General features: G+C 38.9%; 1 protein-coding gene across 2 annotated transcripts in view; it reads left to right on the forward strand.

The window, feature by feature from the left end:
• mrvi1 (murine retrovirus integration site 1 homolog) overlaps positions 1-17,012 on the forward strand; it is a 95,930-nt gene extending 78,918 nt beyond the window's left edge. For both annotated transcript variants that reach the window (XM_062028612.1, XM_062028621.1), the window contains exons 32-38: positions 4,226-4,379; positions 4,602-4,651; positions 4,760-4,894; positions 9,332-9,396; positions 9,903-10,025; positions 10,863-10,988; positions 16,334-17,012. In XM_062028612.1, the coding sequence (XP_061884596.1) occupies positions 4,226-4,379; positions 4,602-4,651; positions 4,760-4,894; positions 9,332-9,396; positions 9,903-10,025; positions 10,863-10,988; positions 16,334-16,496 (816 nt within the window). In that variant the 3' untranslated portion in view covers positions 16,497-17,012. The remainder of the gene's footprint in view (positions 1-4,225; positions 4,380-4,601; positions 4,652-4,759; positions 4,895-9,331; positions 9,397-9,902; positions 10,026-10,862; positions 10,989-16,333) is intronic.
• The last annotated feature ends 2,567 nt before the right edge of the window (positions 17,013-19,579 follow it).

Here is a 19,579-nt window from a genome sequence, read left to right on the forward strand (position 1 = left end):
TCCCAAAACAATTTCATTGAATATCCTCTTCGTACACTTTCAAAATCTAATGAAAGAGAGGAAAAATACACATATTGCCATAAGACCAACCACAATAATGTTTATTATTTCTGTCAAGGCATAATGTCCTTATATTTGGTCTTAACTTGTATCTGAATGAAAAATAGAGTGCAACATCTCTGCTCTTTGGGGATGTTTATGTTTATATTATGTTTGATGGTTAAGAATTTGATTTTATATCTCATTTGACCTCAAAGCAACCAAAGCAAATATTTACTGTTTCTATTTATGAGCCGAGACCATTGGGCTCTATGAGAAACATAAGCAAAAACACTCAGCAGTTTTGTTTTTCGCACACATTGCATTTTTGCTATTGGTCTTGCTATTCATATTTATTTTAGGCCACATACGTGTGTGTGTGTGTGTGTGTGTGTGTGTGTGTGTGTGTGTGTGTGTGTGTGTGTGTGTGTGTGTGTGTGTGTGTGTGTGTGTGTGTGTGTGTGTGTGTGTGTGTGTGTGTGTGTGTGTGTGTGTGAGCGTGCGTGCGTGCGTGCGTGTGTGTGTGTGTGTGTGTGTGTGTGTTTCACAACACATTCTACCTGATTTAACTGGCAAATGGCCGACAAGAAAAATGTTTTTAAAAAATGCTGCATTAATTATTCATTTTAAAATGGTAAAACTGTTCAATATTGCACACACCTTTAAACAATAATATTAGCATTGATGCTAATGCTAACACAACCTGAGAGGTTTACAATGTGGTCCACCATTTCATTTAAAACTTTCAATACTACTATTATTTTGATAGCACAGTTCAGAGCCAATATATAAGAGGAAAAATGCAAATGTAGGGATTTCAAACCTGCAAACAGGTGGCACCAAACTACTCCTCCCCAAGCAATTCAAGTCACAGCTTGTCTTCCTGTCACTCACTGATCTTATCTTATGCGCAAATATTTTATCTAACAATTCATTTTGAAAAAAGTTGGTCATTATATTCAGTTGTCTTATACTTGGGTTAATGCTGTATGGCAGGGGCACCAAAAGTTGGGTCTGTGGGCATAATCTGGCCTGACGAGTTGCTTAGTTTGGTCCACCAAAATTGTAAAACATATTCATACTCACCTCTTTCAAGCTGACACAATCATTGATGGCATGTCCGCAAGACTAACTACTGTAATTGTCGTCTATTCATGTTATTTGCACTAAATAAAGGAACTTTATAATTCACATTTGGGCTATTAGTGTTTCAAGCTTAAAATGACATATTTTCACTTTGGCCCTTGGAGGCAAAATGTTTGGGCACCCCTGCTGTAAGGGATAACAGAGAGCAATTTGCCTGGGGTCCGCTAGTAGAGCTGTGGTGAGGCTGGGCCTGTATTCATTTCAGAATCCTGTTTTCAACAAAATTTGTTAATTACCTCTTCCAGCAGCTATGGTAACTGAGCTATAGATAGATAGTACTTTATTGATTCCTTCAGGAGAGTTCCCTCAGGAAAATTTAAATTCCAGCAGCAATGTACAGAATTGAGATATAATTTAAAAAGTAAAAAGTAAATAATAAATAATGGGGGTACATGTTATTGTTTTGCATCCCCTGTCATCCTAGTACTGAACAGGCTCCTCTGGCTACTGATAACGGTATGCAGAGGGTGACCGGCATCATCCATGATGCTCACTAGTTTTTCTATGGTAGACCTTAGCTCATTTTAAATGTAACATTGTATGTATCCATCTGTTTTCTACGGCTTTTCCCTCTAGGGGTCGTGAGACATTGTATGTAAATACAAATATATATATTTTGACACTGTAGAGTTCCCCAGGAGATTGACAGAGACACTTGTGCTTGCTTAAAAGTACTTGCTCTTTGTGTTGCCAAATGTGTGTTTGTTGTACTGTCATTTTTATTATTGGTCGTGTTCTTTTTTAGTGGGATTTAAAGGCCTACTGAAATGAATTTTTTTTATTTAAACGGGGATAGCAGATCTATTCTATGTGTCATACTTGATCATTTCGCGATATTGCCATATTTTTGCTGAAAGGATTTAGTATAGAACAACGACGATAAAGATTGCAACTTTTGGTATCTGATAAAAAAAAGGCTTGCCCCTACCGGAAGTAGCGTGACGTAGTCAGTTGAACATATACGCAAAGTTCCCTATTGTTTACAATGATGGCCGCATGAAGTGAGAGAGATTCGGACCGAGAAAGCGACAATTTCCCCATTAATTTGAGCGAGGATGAAAGATTTGTGGATGAGTAAAGTGCAAGTGAAGGACTAGTGGGGAGTTGAAGCTATTCAGATAGGGAAGATGCTGTGAGAGGCGGGGGTGACCTGATATTCAGCTGGGAATGACTACAACAGTAAATAAACACAAGACATATATATACTCTATTAGCCACAACACAACCAGGCTTATATTTAATATGCCACAAATTAATCCTGCATAAAAACACCTGCGTGTTTGTTATGCTAGCTCCTAGCTCCTCTGCTAGCTCCTAGCTCCATAGAACACGCCAATACAATTCAAACACCTGATCAACACACACAATCACTCAGCCCAAAAGACCGTTTACCTAACCCAAGGTTCATAAAGCTTATATATTTTTAAAAAGTTACGTACGTGACGCGCACATACGGTCAAGTTATCGAATGTTTAGCAGCCAAGGCTGCATACTCACGGTACCTGATATTCAGCTGGGAATGACTACAACAGTAAATAAACACAAGACATATATATACTCTATTAGCCACAACACAACCAGGCTTATATTTAATATGCCACAAATTAATCCTGCATAATAACACCTGCGTGTTTGTTATGCTAGCTCCTAGCTCCTCTGCTAGCTCCTAGCTCCATAGAACACGCCAATACAATTCAAACACCCGATCAACACACACAATCACTCAGCCCAAAAGACCGTTCACCTAACCCAAGGTTCATAAAGCTTATATATTTTTAAAAAGTTACGTACGTGACGCGCACATACGGTACGGTACGTGTTATGCTAGCTCCTAGCTCCTCTGCTAGCTCCTAGCTCCATAGAACACGCCAATACAATTCAAACACATGATCAACACACACAATCACTCAGCCCAAAAGACCGTTCACCTAACCCAAGGTTCATAAAGCTTATATATTTTAAAAAAGTTACGTACATACGCAAAAAAAAGCCAAAGCTGCATACTCACAGTAGCACGTCTGCGTCTTTGTCATCCAAATCAAAGTAATCCTGGTAAGAGTCTGTGTTGTCCCAGTTCCCTACAGGCGTCTGTGTATCCAAATCAAAAGTCCTCCTGGTTAGAGTCTCTGTTATCCGAGTTCTTCCATCTTGACTGCATCTTTCGGGAATGTAAACAAAGAAGCGCCGGCTGTGTACTGTTGTGGCTGACTACGTTCGAAAAATACGTCCATTTCGCACCGACAACTTTCTTCTTTGCTTGCTTGGCTTCCTTCTCCATAATGCAATGAACATGATTGAAACAGATTCACGAACACAGATGTCCAGAATACTGTGGAATTATGAAATGAAAACAGAGCTTTTTCATATCGGCTTCAATGTGGAAGGCATACCCGTGTTCGCCGGGCTACGTCACACGCATACGTCATCCTCAGAGGCGTTTCGAACCGGAAGTTTAGCGGCAAATTTAAAATGTCACTTTATAAGTTAACCCGGCCGTATTGGCATGTGTTATAATGTTAAGATTTCATCATTGATATATAAACTATCAGACTGCGTGGTCGGTAGTAGTGGGTTTCAGTAGGCCTTTAAGATTGCAACAAATCAGTCGGGAAGGGATTCATATGGCCCCATTCCTAGGTGGATCTCATGTGGGAGGAAGAGGGGGGTTGATCATTCTGCAATGCAGTCTGCTGAAAATGATGGAAAGTGCTACTCTACATAGCAACAGGCGCTGTGGACAAAGTTTGAATTGCTTCGAAACGCATTTTAAGATATTTAACACTCTACTACCATCTGGCGGCTAAAGTGGATAGGGCACACCCTAATTCGTCATGTTTCAGGTAAACCGCGACGAATGGGGCCATGTGAATCCCCTTCCTAATGTACATTTAACTCTTAATTGCTCAGGATGTGCAGGCTGCAGTTACCTCAAACTATGAAACTCATAGAGGGCCACAAAATATAGGCCTTCAGGCAACGTGTTATGGGTTAAAGACGGTACATCTGATTATCATTATTTTTACCCTATTTTTTGCAACAGGAAAAACGCATGAGCAAGGCTACCGAGGTCATGATGCAATATGTCGAAAATCTCAGGAGGACGTATGAGAAAGACCATGCTGAGCTGATGGAGTTTAAGAAGCTGGCCAACCAGAACTCCAATCGCTCCTATGGAGGGTCTGTAGAAACTGGAGGTAAACGCAGGGAAAACATTGCAGGTTGTAATCTCACTTCAAATGTATTTAAAATGCACGCTTAGATTTTAATTCAAATTTATGAGGCGTTCATCATTATGCATTGCTGCATTCTGACAATAATGGTTACCTAGCACTGCAGCTCAAAATAGCTTTGGCAGTTAAGTAATTGTGTTCCGAATAGTGTCTCTAAAATGTTGTACTTTGTGTTTCGTCATAAAGATGAAGGAGTTCCTCGGCCATCAAGATCTATGTCGCTCACTCTTGGAAAGGTAGCGTTGTTCTGTACATAAAAATAGCCTAACTATTAAAATAAATCCCTGTACAAATTTCCAGTGCACACCTTGTGTCACACTAACAATGTGTTGTGTGGCCTACAGGCCCTGCCCAGGCGCAGAGTGAGTGTTGCTGTGGTGCCTAAGTTTAACCTCCTGAACATCCCGGGTCAGACGCTACCCATAGTCTGCCCCAACATGCCATTAGCTTCCATTCCTGGTGCCGCTCTTTCTGCCTTGGTGAGTCCTCCCTTTACTCACCTCAACTGAATAGAATAACATTGCATTGCACTGCATCATTTTTTTATACACCTTAGAATTTCCAGATCTTATTTTCTACAGTGTTCTGCTCCCCCAACTGTATCCATTTCGCCTTTGAAATGTAGCTGAAGTTAGAGTACCCGTTGTTTTCTTTATTTTTCTTATGCCGTCATTTTTCGCTCCCACTTCTACAATGACAGCTTTAAACAAGACAAATTGGCCAATTTTACATACCTGTATATACTGTACATCTAAATTATTTCTAGTGGCATTCTATTAGAAAGAGTGACAACCACCGTGTAGGGTGAGTACAAACATGTCAGGAGGAATTTATAGAGAACAATTCTCTGTGCCCCATAGTCTAAAATAGGGAAAAATGACATATTCCACTTTCAAAGCTGTTACCATAATAACTCGTAGCAAAAGACAACCACGGCCAGCAGAAGAATTCCATCCATCCATCAATTTTCTACCGCTTGTCCCTCTCGGGGTTGCAGGGGTGCTGGAGCCTATCCCAGCTGCATTTGGGCGGAAGGCGGGGTACACCCCGGACAAGTCGCCACCTCATCACAGGGCCAACACAGATAGACAGACAACATTCACTCTCACATTCACACACCACACAGAGTAGATATCGCTCTACACTATTATGTTTTCGGTTTTTTTTGTGAAATGGCTATTCAACACTACACTAAGGTTCTGGTCCATTAAAGATTTGCATGTATACACGTGCAAACTTAATAGCGCATGCAAAGCTGATCTGTTAAGCTTGTGCGCAGAGGATTGCGTCTCTTAAATGAGCAAAATAGAGAGTGCAATCCATTTAGTGTGTCTGTCTTCATGTATATGCAGAATATATGCTGATCATTACAATGCCCACAATACTCGGAGGAAGAAATGTAAATATTATCATTCAGCACTCACAATGTGATTCATCAAGACTTCTGCTGCTGATTAAAACAAATTTATTGGATTTATTTTGGTGTCTGCTGGCGTTTTTTTAATTGCATTATGTTATACGTTTTTTTCCACATAGGAGCTATATTATTATAATATACATTATAATATATACTATATCTTCCATTATAATATATATTATATTATATTATATCATATTGTATTATATTATATTACATATTTATATTATACTATTATATATATAATATATTATATCATGAACAAATTTAATAGATTTATTTCGGTGTCTGCTGCCGCTTTTTAATCTTATGTTTTCTTTATTTTTCATAGAGTAGATATATTATTATGATATATATTATAATATTATACAACATAATATGATATAATATATTATGATATAATATATAATATTTAGAGCTATCAAGTGATTAACTTTTTAATCAGATTAATCACACACTGGAACTGTGATTAATCATGATTAATTACAGGTTATTATTTGCTTGTATAAATAAAATTTGCTTAAGAAAATACCCCAACACTTGGATACAGATGCAATTTTGTAGTCAGAATGTCATACCGCAACATTTTTTAAATGTTGTACAGAACTGCAAGTTATTGATATGCTCAAAACTTGGTGACAGTGAGTATAGTAAGAATTAAGTTTACAGGTAGCACATTTCCTCAGACCAACAGCCAAACTCATCATCTTCACCCCTACCAGCGTGGTGATTGGTTTGACCTTTTTTGGTGAAACGCTACTATTTGACTCAAACTTAAATTGAATGAAATGCATGTTTTAGAGTTATATGAATAGGCTACACCGGGAACAAATTGCTCAACAACTTAAGTTTAATGCAAAATTTAAAAAAATATAAAAATAAAGTAAATAAATATTTCCTAAATAAAACTATATGCTGCTTAACTTCCGGTTGGTTGTTGGTGTCGCCTGGTGGACAACAAACAGGTCAAGGTTCCACTGGTTTTGCAGTCTCAGAGCAGCATGCTGTTTAACATCACAAATCCACCATCATGGGCAATAGAAAAAACGTGATGGCAAACTATGTACTGCGCTTGGTAGACATAATTGTTCACCTTTTCCAGCCACATATTTTCGATTTCCCAAATAAAAATGTTGTTTTGCAGCCTTTTCTTTTTTTTTCTTCCTAGGATAAATGTTACGTTGCTGCTCGTATGCTTGGCATCGGTCTCGGCGTCATTCCTGTCAGCCTTGCTTTTGTGTTTTCGTTTGTTGAGTTTTCTTTTGGTATCTTAGTCGCACACGCCAGTGCCTTAACCAATGAGATGAGCCGAATTCTGTGTTGTAAAGGTCACATGTGAGGGTGCTGTCAGCTCATTGGTTCCGGAGCAGGTAAGGGCTGCTGCTTTACCGTAAAATGCAATATAAAGAGTCCTGTCATGCAATAGTTACATCGACTTTTCAAAGACTGTTTGGATCCACACGGTAGTACGGGACAAAGTGCATCCCTTTGCAGATTGATAAGGGACATGTTTGGTTACTAAATACAGGATGATTCCTTTTTTCAAGGGAAGGTTGGTAACCCGAGCCAACATAGTTTGTTGTCCTTTGTTTGCTGTCCATGTAGCATTCATGCTAGCGGCGCCATCCTCACATTCATGTTTCGCTTTAACATGATATGATGTGCGCCAATAATAAGACAATTTATCGCTGCAATACTAACTAATTACCTCAGTTTTATCTTAAGTTCTGTCAGAGTTTGTTTTGAAGGTCGCAGAGCACACTGCTCTAACTATATTATATTATATATTAAATTATAATATAATATAACATTATTGTATGTAATATTGTATTATATTATATTATAATATTATATTAGTTCACATCTGCGGTTCCCTCCAGGGTTTCTTTCTCATTGTTTTCCCAATGGGTTGAGTTTTTCCTTGCCCTGATGTGGGATCTGAGCCAAGGATGTCGTTGTGGCTTGTGCAGCCCTATGAGACACTCGTGATTTAGGGCTATATAAGTAAACTTTGATTGAATGATTGATATATTATATCAGTGGTCCCCAACCACCGGGCTGCGGCCCGGTACCGGTCGATTGGTACCGGGCCGCACAAGAAATAAAAAAATCATTTTTTTATTTTTTATTTTTGTTTTTTTATTAAATCAACATAAAAAACACAAGATACACTTACAATTAGTGCACCAACCCAAAAAACCTCCCTCCACCATTCACACTCATTCGCACAAAAGGGTTGTTTCTTTCTGTTATTAATATTTCTGGTTCCTACATTATATATCAATATAGATCAATACAGTCTGCAGGGATAGAGTCCGTAAGCACACATGATTGTATTTTTTTATGACAAAAAAAAAATAAAAAAAATACCGGTAGCTTGCGATCAACGTAATGGGCACCCCTGGTCTCCATGGTGACAGCCGGTATACATGCAAAAACCTGAATTAAATAGGACGGGACAAGCGGTAGAAAATGGATGGATGGGTCTGCACCACTTATGCACTTTTTGCACTGGTCTTCAGTTGTACATGCAGTCTTAGTAGATCACATGCAACACGCTCACTAATAAACAAACATAGACCCAATAATTAAACTTCAAAAAAGGGTCATTAGAATAATACACAAAGCGTGCTACTATGAACATACCAATCCATTATTTATAAGTTCTAATGTGTTAAAATTTTCAGATATTGTGTTTTTAAAAACAATGGAAATGTTTCGAGTAAAGAACAACAGCCTTCCAGCTTGTATTCTTAGGTTATTTCAATTAAGAGGAGAAAACTATAATTTGCGGGGATATTGATTTTTGAAATAGGTAAAGTAACAACGAATATAAAATACAATTGTATTTCAGTTTTAGGAGTTAAATGGTGGAACAAGCTCAGTGATGAGTTGAAGACATGTAGTTCTTTGTTAAGGTTTAAGAAAACCTTGAAAGGTAAAATAATTGAAAATTATAAAATATAGTAACAATTACTTTCATCCATTGATTTTTTTTTAACTTTGATGATGTTTGATGTTCCAATCTAATTTTCAGTGAATGTATAGGATGGGCAAATATAAGATTTGGCTTCAGCCTATTCCTTTTTCGGTCATTCTTTTTCTTTACTTTTTGTGTGTAAATGTGTATGATTGTTAAATATGTATAATCTGTACTGTTGAACTGGTCACACAAAATGGTTAATAGTTCATTATATGACCGAAATAAGCTTATTTCATTCATTCAGTAGTACGCAAAATGTTATACTTTGCACATGCTATTTAGCACTTGTTATTTGCATCTTAGATCTTAGTAGATCAGGCCCATAAGTACTGTGTACTTAATTTTCTTGACTTGATGGCCCAGCTTCCCACTTGTCTTTCATGCAAAATTGCATTTGCATCTGACCTCATACACCCTCCATGTTTTTTTTTACCTTTGTTTACCACAATGAAGAAAGTATGTGAAATTGTGTTTGCAGAAGAGAATGTTATAATAAAAGCACTTCTGCCCTTGCAGAATGAAGTGAATGATGCGAAAGGAAATTCATCACCAGATTCCACACAACAGACGACAACTGAGTGGTAGGTTGTGAGCACACACACACTCAGATACATGCACACACACACAATGTACAGTACATGCACACAACATAATTTGATGTGAAAGGTCACCAATTTGTCTGTCAAACAATGGTGCAAATAACCCTGAAAAAGTATTTTGTGTCGCAGAGAAACTTTATCTTGTTTGTGTGACCTAAGGATGTGATGTGGCAAAGCTTGAGAAAGGTGGAAATGAAAGGAAGAATGTCATCAAATCTTACAGCGGTTGCTATCCTGGCTCATAATCTAAACACAAGAGTTTGACTAAATCCAGAGTCAGCGCTCCAGTCACATTCTGGTCACAGTGGAAGAGCAGTAGTGGACTGCGTATAGACGACCAATCACAAACTTTGTATTCTCTCTGCCAATCAGCCTGTGTCGCGGTTCATCAAGTTCATGTTGTGATAGACGCACTCTAACAATGTTTTGCCACAATATTGCCAATGTGCAAGGCCTTAACTGTACTTTTCCTATCTGAAACAATGCAGTGGAAAGAGCGTGACAGAGCAGGAAGGCGAGGCAGCCAAGCCTGCAGTCAACCTAGAGGAGATCAGAGCTGAGATCAGGGCAGAGCTCAAGGCAAAGCTGGAGGAAGAGGCGTACAATAAAGGGTGAGGCCCATGCACTGTTCTTGTTAACTATACACATGAGCACCATTACGGCTGCTAGACAGTCATGTACCGTGGAGATAGAAAGTGATGACGCCATTTCAAACGTTTAATGTGGCATCTAACCTGTATTATGTATTTGGAAATGAAAGCAGCCATAAACCAAGAAAAGGGACACTGTGCAAACACTAAAATTCCTTTGTTGAAGCGTTCATTCTTTTTAAGGAGGAGCCTGTCAGCAAAGACCATGTTGATAATATTTGCTTACACTTCATTTTTTTTGTGTCAGACTGTTTCTTATTCAGCATAAGAAAGTGTGTGCACACTTTTAGACCGATAGTCTAGACTTGACATCGTTATCATGCAGACACATAAAGTTCGAAAAGCTTCAGTTATCTGGCAGACATCTGCAGGTTTTGGATCCAAATCGACTGATCTTTTGAGCTGTCCATAAGTTCCTCCACTTTGACTAAAAGTTCCATTTCTATATGAATAATAACAGCGCTAAAGTTTGATTTTACAGCTATCGTGTTCTGTTGGAGATGTAAAGAGTTGCTTTGCACCAAAAAAACTTTTGAAACTGTTGCCAAAAGTAAGTAAGTCAGCAAGATACAGCAGCTATTTTTGTGTTTCAAAAGGTTTCCTCCAAACTGAAATGTCAAGTAGTCTATATTTTTTTAAAGTTGTATTATTGTCTCATTATGTTATATCAGAACAACACGGCTGAAGGTTCACTTTCACTTTTCAATTTTACTGGATGTATTTTTGATGAATACAAATATTATTTGAGTGTGTGCTGTTTGAGCATACTGGTAAATGAAATGAATATCTTCAATGTAGCTACCAAGAAGGACTAAAGCAAAACAAAGCCATCCAGGAAGAAAAGAAAGTGGAGGAAGCTGCAGAGAAGTTGTTGGAATCCAAAATTAGGGATGAAGAAAGTGGAAAAAAGATGGAAACAAGCAGGTATGCAAAACACATGCAATACATTTGTCATGCTATACAACACACAGAAGCAGTTTATATAATTTAGTATGTACAGTTGTACAATATATAGCATGGGTCTCAAACGCAATTTACGTAAGGACAACTGGAGGTAGTGTTGGGGTGAGGCTGGTATTCCCCTCAGAATTACCTTTTAACCATGTGACTAAATGTGTTAACTACTTCTACCAGCAGCTATATTAACCATGAGCTATGGTAAGCCATAAGTCATTATAAATATAATATTTAATGTAAAAATGTTATATTTTGACACTGCTGATACTTCAGCTTGCTTATGGGAAGTTGCTTTTTGTGTTGCCCGATGTGTTGTTGTACTGTCATTTTTGTTTGTTGCACATTTATTGTAGCTAGCATCCAGTGGGATTCAAGCAGTGTTTGGCAAATAATTTAAAAAAATAATTAATTATAATTACTCTTTACTTTGTCAAAAAAGTAGTTGATTAACTAACGGAACTACTCTTTAATACATTTAATAATTACTAGGGGAATTAATTATTGTTTATGTATATATATATATATATATATAAAGAGAGAGAGAGAGAGAGATTGGCCAGCCCAAACAGCATTCTTCGGACCTACTGACGGTATGCCACTTGCTTTGAGCATGGACTTTGGCACGATTTCTTCTTTCCTGTCCTGACTCATGACCCCCACTTGCGTGTGCTCACAGGGCCCTATTTTCTCATGTGCCTAAGTGACAAAAGTTGTGCAACTGTGCGGATTCTGAATCCCTCGACTTAAGTCTAGTAATGCATGCCTTCGTCCGAGAGGCAATGTGGGCGTTATCTGTTGAATCTCATCGTCTGTGTATTTTCCCATCGACTTAACTACTTTTGTTTTTACGCGCCTCTGAGGTTGGAAGTTGAAACATTATATTGCACTTAAAAGCCTACTGAAACCCACTACTACCGACCACCCAGTCTGATAGTTTATATATCAATGATGAAATCTTAACATGTCCATTTCGCGTTCTCGACTCTCATTTTCAAGAGGATATAGTATCCAAGGTGGTTTAAAATACAAATCCGTGATCCACAATAGAAAAAGGAGAAAGTGTGGAATCCAATGAGCCCTTGTACCTAAGTTACGGTCAGAGCGAAAAAAGATACGTCCTGCACTGCACTCTAGTCCTTCACTCTCACGTTCCTCATCCACAAATCTTTCATCCTCGCTCAAATTAATGGGGTAATCATCGCTTTCTCGGTCCGAATCGCTCTCGCTGCTGGTGTAAACAATGGGGAAATGTGAGGAGTCTTTCAACCTGCGACGTCACGCTTCTTCCGGTACAGGCAAGGCTTTTTTTATCAGCGACCAAAAGTTGCGAACTTTATCGTCGATGTTCTCTACTAAATCCTTTAAGCAAAAACATGACAATATCGCAAAATGATCAAGTATGACACATAGAAGGGATCTGCTATCCCCGTTTGAATAAAAAAATTCATTTCAGTAGGCCTTTAACATTTGAATGTAGTGTACACAACATTATAAAATGATAAAAGAAAGTTCCAGAAATCTATCAAATCTATTCTTATCGCCTTAATTGAGACACCTGGAAACATCAATTGAGATGAGAATAAAAGAACCAGAGATGAGAACAAAAGAACCATAATGCCACTCTGAATTAACAATCAAAAATCAAAATGCATAATGTAATGTCTATCAACTGATTCGATTGATTTTTTGACAGCTAATATCAAACTGTCAGCTGTCATTCACTGACTTTCGCGTCCACACAGACATACAAGACACACACACACACACACACACACACACACGCACACAGTTGTCCATGCAAGCTCCTCTGACCCGTCACAGCTTCACGAGCAGTTGTACTACACAGAACCAAACATCACAAATCTCATTAGGGTGGTTATGATAACAAGTAAACAAAGTTTTATCAACGGATTATTATTCACATCCAGCCAGAAAGAAGACACTTTTTCAACGTGCATATACACACTACATCACCATGACAACACACAAAAGGACGGCCTGGATGGATACAGATTTTTCAAATGTAAGCGTTATCATTTTCATGGATTTCAATGACTTTCACAAGTGTTTGTGAAACTCCATGGTCCATGATTTTCACGCAACCAAGAAAGAAAGTTGTCACGGCAAAAGTCTGTCTCGTTCATACTTGCCAACCCTCCCGATTTTTCCGGGAGACTCCCAAATTTCAGTGCCCCTCCCGAAAATCTCCCGGGGCAGCCATTCTCCCGAATTTCTCCCGATTTTCACTCGGACAACAATATTGAGGGCGTGCCGTGATGGCACTGCCTTTAGCGTCCTCTACAACCTGTCGTCGTGTCCGTTTTTTTTCCATACAAACATTATGCCGGCCCATTCACATGTTGTATGTGGCTTCTACAGACAAACATATGTGACTGCAAGACATACTTGGTCAATAGCCATACAGGTCACACTGAGGGTAGCCGTATAAACAAGTTTAACACTGTTACAAATATGCGCCACACTATGAACCCACACCAAACAAGAATGACAAACACATTTTGGAAGAACATCCGCACCGTAACACAACATAAACACAACAGAACAAATACCCAGAACCCCCCCCCCCCCCCCCCCATCTCCCAAATTCGGAGGTCTCAAGGTTGGCAAGTATGATCTCGTTTTTAATGTGCCCGCCTTCTTTCCAGACACACTGTAAGCACTTTTGCCACACCTTTGCGGAGTGGGCGTGTTTGCGTATGTCTGTATGAGAGAATATAAATAGCAGGAACGTGCATAACTTCATGCGCATAGTAAAACACTCACGGTCAAACAGGCAAATAGGACTCACACTGACCATTTGTGCGACAGCCCGTTTGCTTGCCCCATCACTTACTGCTCTCATTAATTACTTGCAAGAGGATTCATTATTTGGACTATTTAGGTTTGTTACAGGCTGTGTTTGGTGTTGTTGGTCTTGATCCCCCAGTGATCAGGCAAAGTGCAGGTAAAAGCCCTGTTATTAGGGAAAATACAACAAAACTAGTGGGTCTTTGTTTGTAAAGATACAATTTGGTGCCAGAGGACCTTGGGGTCCACAAGAGTTGATACGGTAAAAGCAGATAGATAAGAAGGCCATTAAGACATTTCAAAACTAATAATACTGGAGAACTTTCAAATCCACCCTGAAGCTGACAGGGAGCCAATGCAGCGAATTTAGAACTGGTATAATGTGCTCCCGCCCTCTGGTCCTCGTCAGCACGCAGGCAGCTGAGTTTTGTGATAATTGTAGACTTCTGGTATTATTTTTGGGAAGACCAGAGAGCAGGACATGACAATAACCCAAACGACAGGAAATAAAAGCTTGCAATAGCATCTACGTGTTACATAAAAACATCTGTCTGTGAGATAAGTCTATTTAATAAAATGTATGGTCTGTTCTACTATATAAAAAGCGACGCTCAGATCCAGCAGAACCAACACTGTGAGCTTTTTATTATCTGTGTAATATTATTCCATTCAATAACTTGCATGCAAATTAGCCAAATATGCAGAAGTTTAAGTGTGAATTTGGTCTAAGCATAATACAATTGGCCAGGGTGAATATGTCTTTTTTACCATAGTAGCAGTTTTAACCTACCCTGACTACTTTCGGCACATTGTTGGCTTCTTGGATGTTATCGACAATAGCTGTGTTTCCATTACCACTAGAAAAAAATGAAAATGGAAACAGTCATATTTCAAAAAACCTGTGTGTTTTTTCCAGACACTTTGACGCGCACCCGCTGCCTTCGTCTTCAATTGACACACGGCAACAGTAGTGGCTGCAATTGTAATCACAGCTCCAAAACCATGGAATCGCAAAGCTTCCTCAAAGTGAAGTCTCGCGGGACAAGATTTTTACCAGAATTAGGGCAAAACACCCTTTTTTGGAATTTGGCCCAGCATTCACAATCCGTATGTAAGAGAAGAACACATACGTTATTCTTTTTTTTGTGCATTCTAAATATTAAATAAATTCGATCAAAAGTCTGCTTACAATGGAGCCGTTCAACTCTGCCTATAGAGCCCCTAAAAAACATCCAAACACCTCCATTAAGGTTTTATATACATGATATAAGTATATACTGTATGTAATGTAGTAATGGGCACATTTATAATAACATTTAATATTTACGTATTTTGATTTTTTTAAGCATACGCGGCGCACTAATTCCAAAAACACATCACATTCCCATTTTTTGCAACATCACTGCTTACTGCAGATTTTATGAGAGCCAACAAACATAATAAATATTCACTTACTGTACAGGGTCTGCTGTCTTTAGGATGCCGACTGCTAGAATATTTTTATATTCCTCTTTAGATGAAAAATGACTCATAATTCTTGCGAAGAAAAGGGGGGTGGAACCAAGTGTCTTTTAATGACGTTCTCGCCATTACCGAGTCTAAACTGGCTGTCAAAGTGCACCAACATCTTAATTTCCCCTCGGGGATAATAAAGTACTTGTGAACTTGTCGAATTCCATCCTTGTCTTTCTATTATCTAGGTATGAGGCATGATTTATGATCTATAATAAACTTCCGGGAGCAGGGAAGCGAGAAAGCAGCTGATCATGTCTACATAGCCACACAAGCTCGTGATCACGGCACCGCTGGTGTGTCTGCGTTAGCGCTCATAATAACAATATCACTAATACTTGGTTAATATTCAAGTCACGAAATGTAAATAGAGTATTGTTGCCGCTCTTTGAATGGTTATTTATTGGATTTTATTGACGGAATAGAGGACCTCCATTGGCTCTGTTGTAAGCGGACTTTTATTTACGTTTATTTAATATTTAGAATGCATTAAAAAAAGGTAACATCTCTCGTCATGTCTTTCATAATAATTGTGAACGATATGCAAAATTCCAAATAAGTGCATTTCCCCTTTAATGGAAGCACCTACAAGTCGAAAATGTACTTTGTAAAAATGTTTGAAATATCGCTTTTATTTTGCAAAAAATCTGCAATGGAAACGTAGCTACACAGATTGTCCAATGAGTTCAGAGGTTTTTTTGTCTGTTCTATTCCAAATAAACAGCATTTCTTCATGTCGCCTACTGTTATGATGTTACTATCATCCAACAAGTGTTACTGATAGGACCATAGGAGGCCATATGAACAGAGACAAGGACAAACTCCTGCTATGCAAGAAACCTTGAACAGAACCGAGACAGTGTGTGGTTGAGTTGGGTTGATGGACAGAGAAGACACAGAGACAGAGCCAATATATTTTTAACATACATATTCCTAGTACAGTATTAAGAATGTTAAAAAGCCTAAAACTGAGTATTTTTCCTACTTAACAGGAGGATGGAGGAAGTCATGGTTCTTCTGTGCCGCCTCTGCCCGAAAATTCCATGGAGTAAACGACTTCTCTGGGTGGTCCTGCTGGTCTTTCTGGTTATGTGTTTGGTTATCAGCATTTTCACCTTCTTCAGTGACTACTACAACAGGCGTGAGGACACATAAGAACAAAAGTAAAGGCAAAAACACAATGTTTGAGCCAAATAATTGTTGTTTCCGTTGATGTATGAATCCATGACACGGTAGCTTTGACAAGGAGGGATAGAAATAACTAAACACAAGAGTTACTACTGTTACTTATAGGGACCAAATACAGTTCTGGTACTTGTGAATATGATGACTATAGCACTCTTGATATAAAGTACTGCAGTAGATTACAGTATGTCTCAGGTCCAATAATATATAAAAAGACTCTTGAGTTATCACCAGCTGATTTAAAGCTATAGAACATCAGTTTTTAATATAATTTATATATTATGTATTTGAAACATTTCAAAATACCAAATTAGTTTTATAGACTGCAATATTTCCTTGCAATCTGTTTTGGATTTGTGCCATTTTGGATTGCATCTTCAGAGCACTGAGAGATGTTACACTCAGTTTATTTATATACAATATCTTCTTTCTCACACGTGTGTCTAATTGTGCTGTCAACTCTGCAGAGATTCGCTCTGACACTTCACCTTGAAATAAAGGTTTGTTAAAAAAATGCAATGTCGTTTTCATTGATATACTGTATGTCAACCTCAGTAAATTGTACTTCTATATATTAGATATCCACTCCTTATTGAAGTAGTTAACATATACAATGATAATGCAATGCTTACAAAAAGAGGGGGGCATGTAAACATTTTCTAGACTCACTTAGCTGAGCTAGTTCCGGTCCGAAGTGACTGCGCTCCAAAGACAGCAAGAACTCAACTCAGTGAAAGAAACAAAGTGAGTATGGCTTCCTGTTCTTCGTGCACCATTGGCCCTACTAGAGGGCCGTGTCCGCCAGTTAGAGCAGAGTAACTTTGTAACTTTAGATGCCGTGGACACGTTTGCGAGCATTACCGGTAGCGAGCTGACTAGCCCAGCTTGTACTAGCCCTAAGCGGCCTACAAGCCACTGTGAACCGGTTAAGACACATAACAGATTTTGCCCTTTAGCTACTCCTCCACCCCAGTCTACAGGACACCACAACTTCACCGGAACATACATCATAGTAAACCAGCCACAATTAAGTGTATTTCCGGGACAGAGCAGCCGACATTGAAGCTAATCTTAGGGAGCTGACTCGCAACAGGCCTAGTAAACATGTACGACAGGCTAATCGCACCACTAGCTACTAGTTGTACACGTCAGGTCCAATGACACGAGGACAAGACAGTCAGAGATTACAAAGAGGAACATAGTTAGGACTTGTAATCTCAACAGGAACATGGCTTGGCATCAAGTACTTGTCTCGGGTCTACTGCCTGCGAGAGGCAATGATGAGAGGTATAGCAGATTAGTCTCACTTAACAAGTGGCTGGCTGGTTTTGTAGAGACCAGCGACTAACGTTTATTGATCATTTGCCCTCTTTCTGGGGCAAATTGGGCTTGCTGAGGAGGGACGGCCTTCACCCTAACCGGGAAAGCGCCATCACTCTTACTAGAACAATAAATTACTGTTTGAGTCACACTTGACTAACTACACTGGAGCAAGCTCAGACACAGGCAATTACAGTGTCTATTAGTCTGGGCGAATTTCAGTTATAGTACCAGTAGAATGGAAAAAACAAATTGTCTCTATTTTGAAGCCATTATCTTATACTGTATATGATCTATGACACTAAAAGACTTATGAAGTTTGCGAATAAATAGATATGATCAAAATGGTATCAATCTCACAGAGATTCCCAAGCCATTTTGAGAGATAATGAGGAAGCCAGTCATGCCTATAAAATATTAAACGGTCAAGCTCCATTCTATCTTGCGTATTGTATTGTACCATATGTCCCGGCCAGAAATCTGCGTTCTAAGAACTCCGGCTTATTAGTGATTCCCAGAGCCCAAGAAAAGTCTGCAGGATTTAGAGCATTTTCTATTCAGGCTGCAGTACTCTGGAATGCCCTACCAGTAACAGTTAGAGATGCTAGTATACACAATAGCCTTTAAACAGACTCCTTTTTTTTAGACCAGTTGATCTGCCATCTCTCTTTTCTGCTCTGCTGCCTTCTTCTGTATGGAGAAGGTATCAGGTGGCCACGGGTCAGTTTCCACGGAAGAGGCGGTAGCTTTTCCAAGTCGGGACCCGGGATGGACCACTCCTTTGTGCATCAGTTGGTGACGTCACTGAACTGCTGACTTGTCTACATGCAAGAAGATCCCCTGCTGACTTCCTTATGGACTGGGCTCTCACTCCACTTGGCATCCATTGTACCATTGGGTTGAGGTTTTTTAGCCCGGATGTGGGATCAGAGCCGAGGCACCAAGCAATGTGGGTGGGGTTTGTTTACAAAGCAGCCAGCCTGAAATGCGGGTGTCAAGGACAGAAGTAAAAGCAGATTTTTACAACAAAATTGTGAGATTGTAGTTTTTTTTTAATCACTTTTCCTTTTGATTTAGCTTGATTGTAAAAGATATCAATCTAGGAGGTGGTCTGACAAATGAAAGAGGAGCGACGTTCATATGTTGTTAATATTCAGTGTTGTATCGTTCATACTGTAGTTACTATTGTAAAACCCACATTCTTTATTTTCATGTAGGATCATGTCCATTGTGGGTCACTCATTCAGTAAAACATTTTTTATTCCATTCTGTTGTTTCAGATGGTCTGTCATAACATTTTTAGTATTCTATCAGAAATTATTGTGACTTTTTGTATAGGGTTCCTGATAAAAGGGACCCAAGCACACATACTGTACAGCAAATTTTTACAGCTAAATATATACACTGAACAAAAATATAAACGCAACACTTTTGATTTTGCTCCCATTTTTCCCGAGTTGAACTCAACAATCTAAAATGTTTACTATATACACAAAATACCTATTCCTCTCAAATATTGTTCACAAATCTGTCTAAATCTGTGTTAGTGATAATTTATTTGCCAAGATAATCCACTTCACCTCACAGGTGTGGCATACCAAAATGCTGATTAAACAGCGTGATTATTGCACAGGTGTGCCTTAGGCTGCACACCATAAAAGGTCACTCGGAAATGTGCAGTTTAATCACACAGCACAATGCCACAGATGTCACAAGTTTTGAGGGAGCGTGCA

The sequence above is a fragment of the Entelurus aequoreus genome, linkage group LG02, assembly GCF_033978785.1.
Source record: "Entelurus aequoreus isolate RoL-2023_Sb linkage group LG02, RoL_Eaeq_v1.1, whole genome shotgun sequence".
In the NCBI taxonomy this organism is placed as follows: domain Eukaryota; kingdom Metazoa; phylum Chordata; class Actinopteri; order Syngnathiformes; family Syngnathidae; genus Entelurus; species Entelurus aequoreus.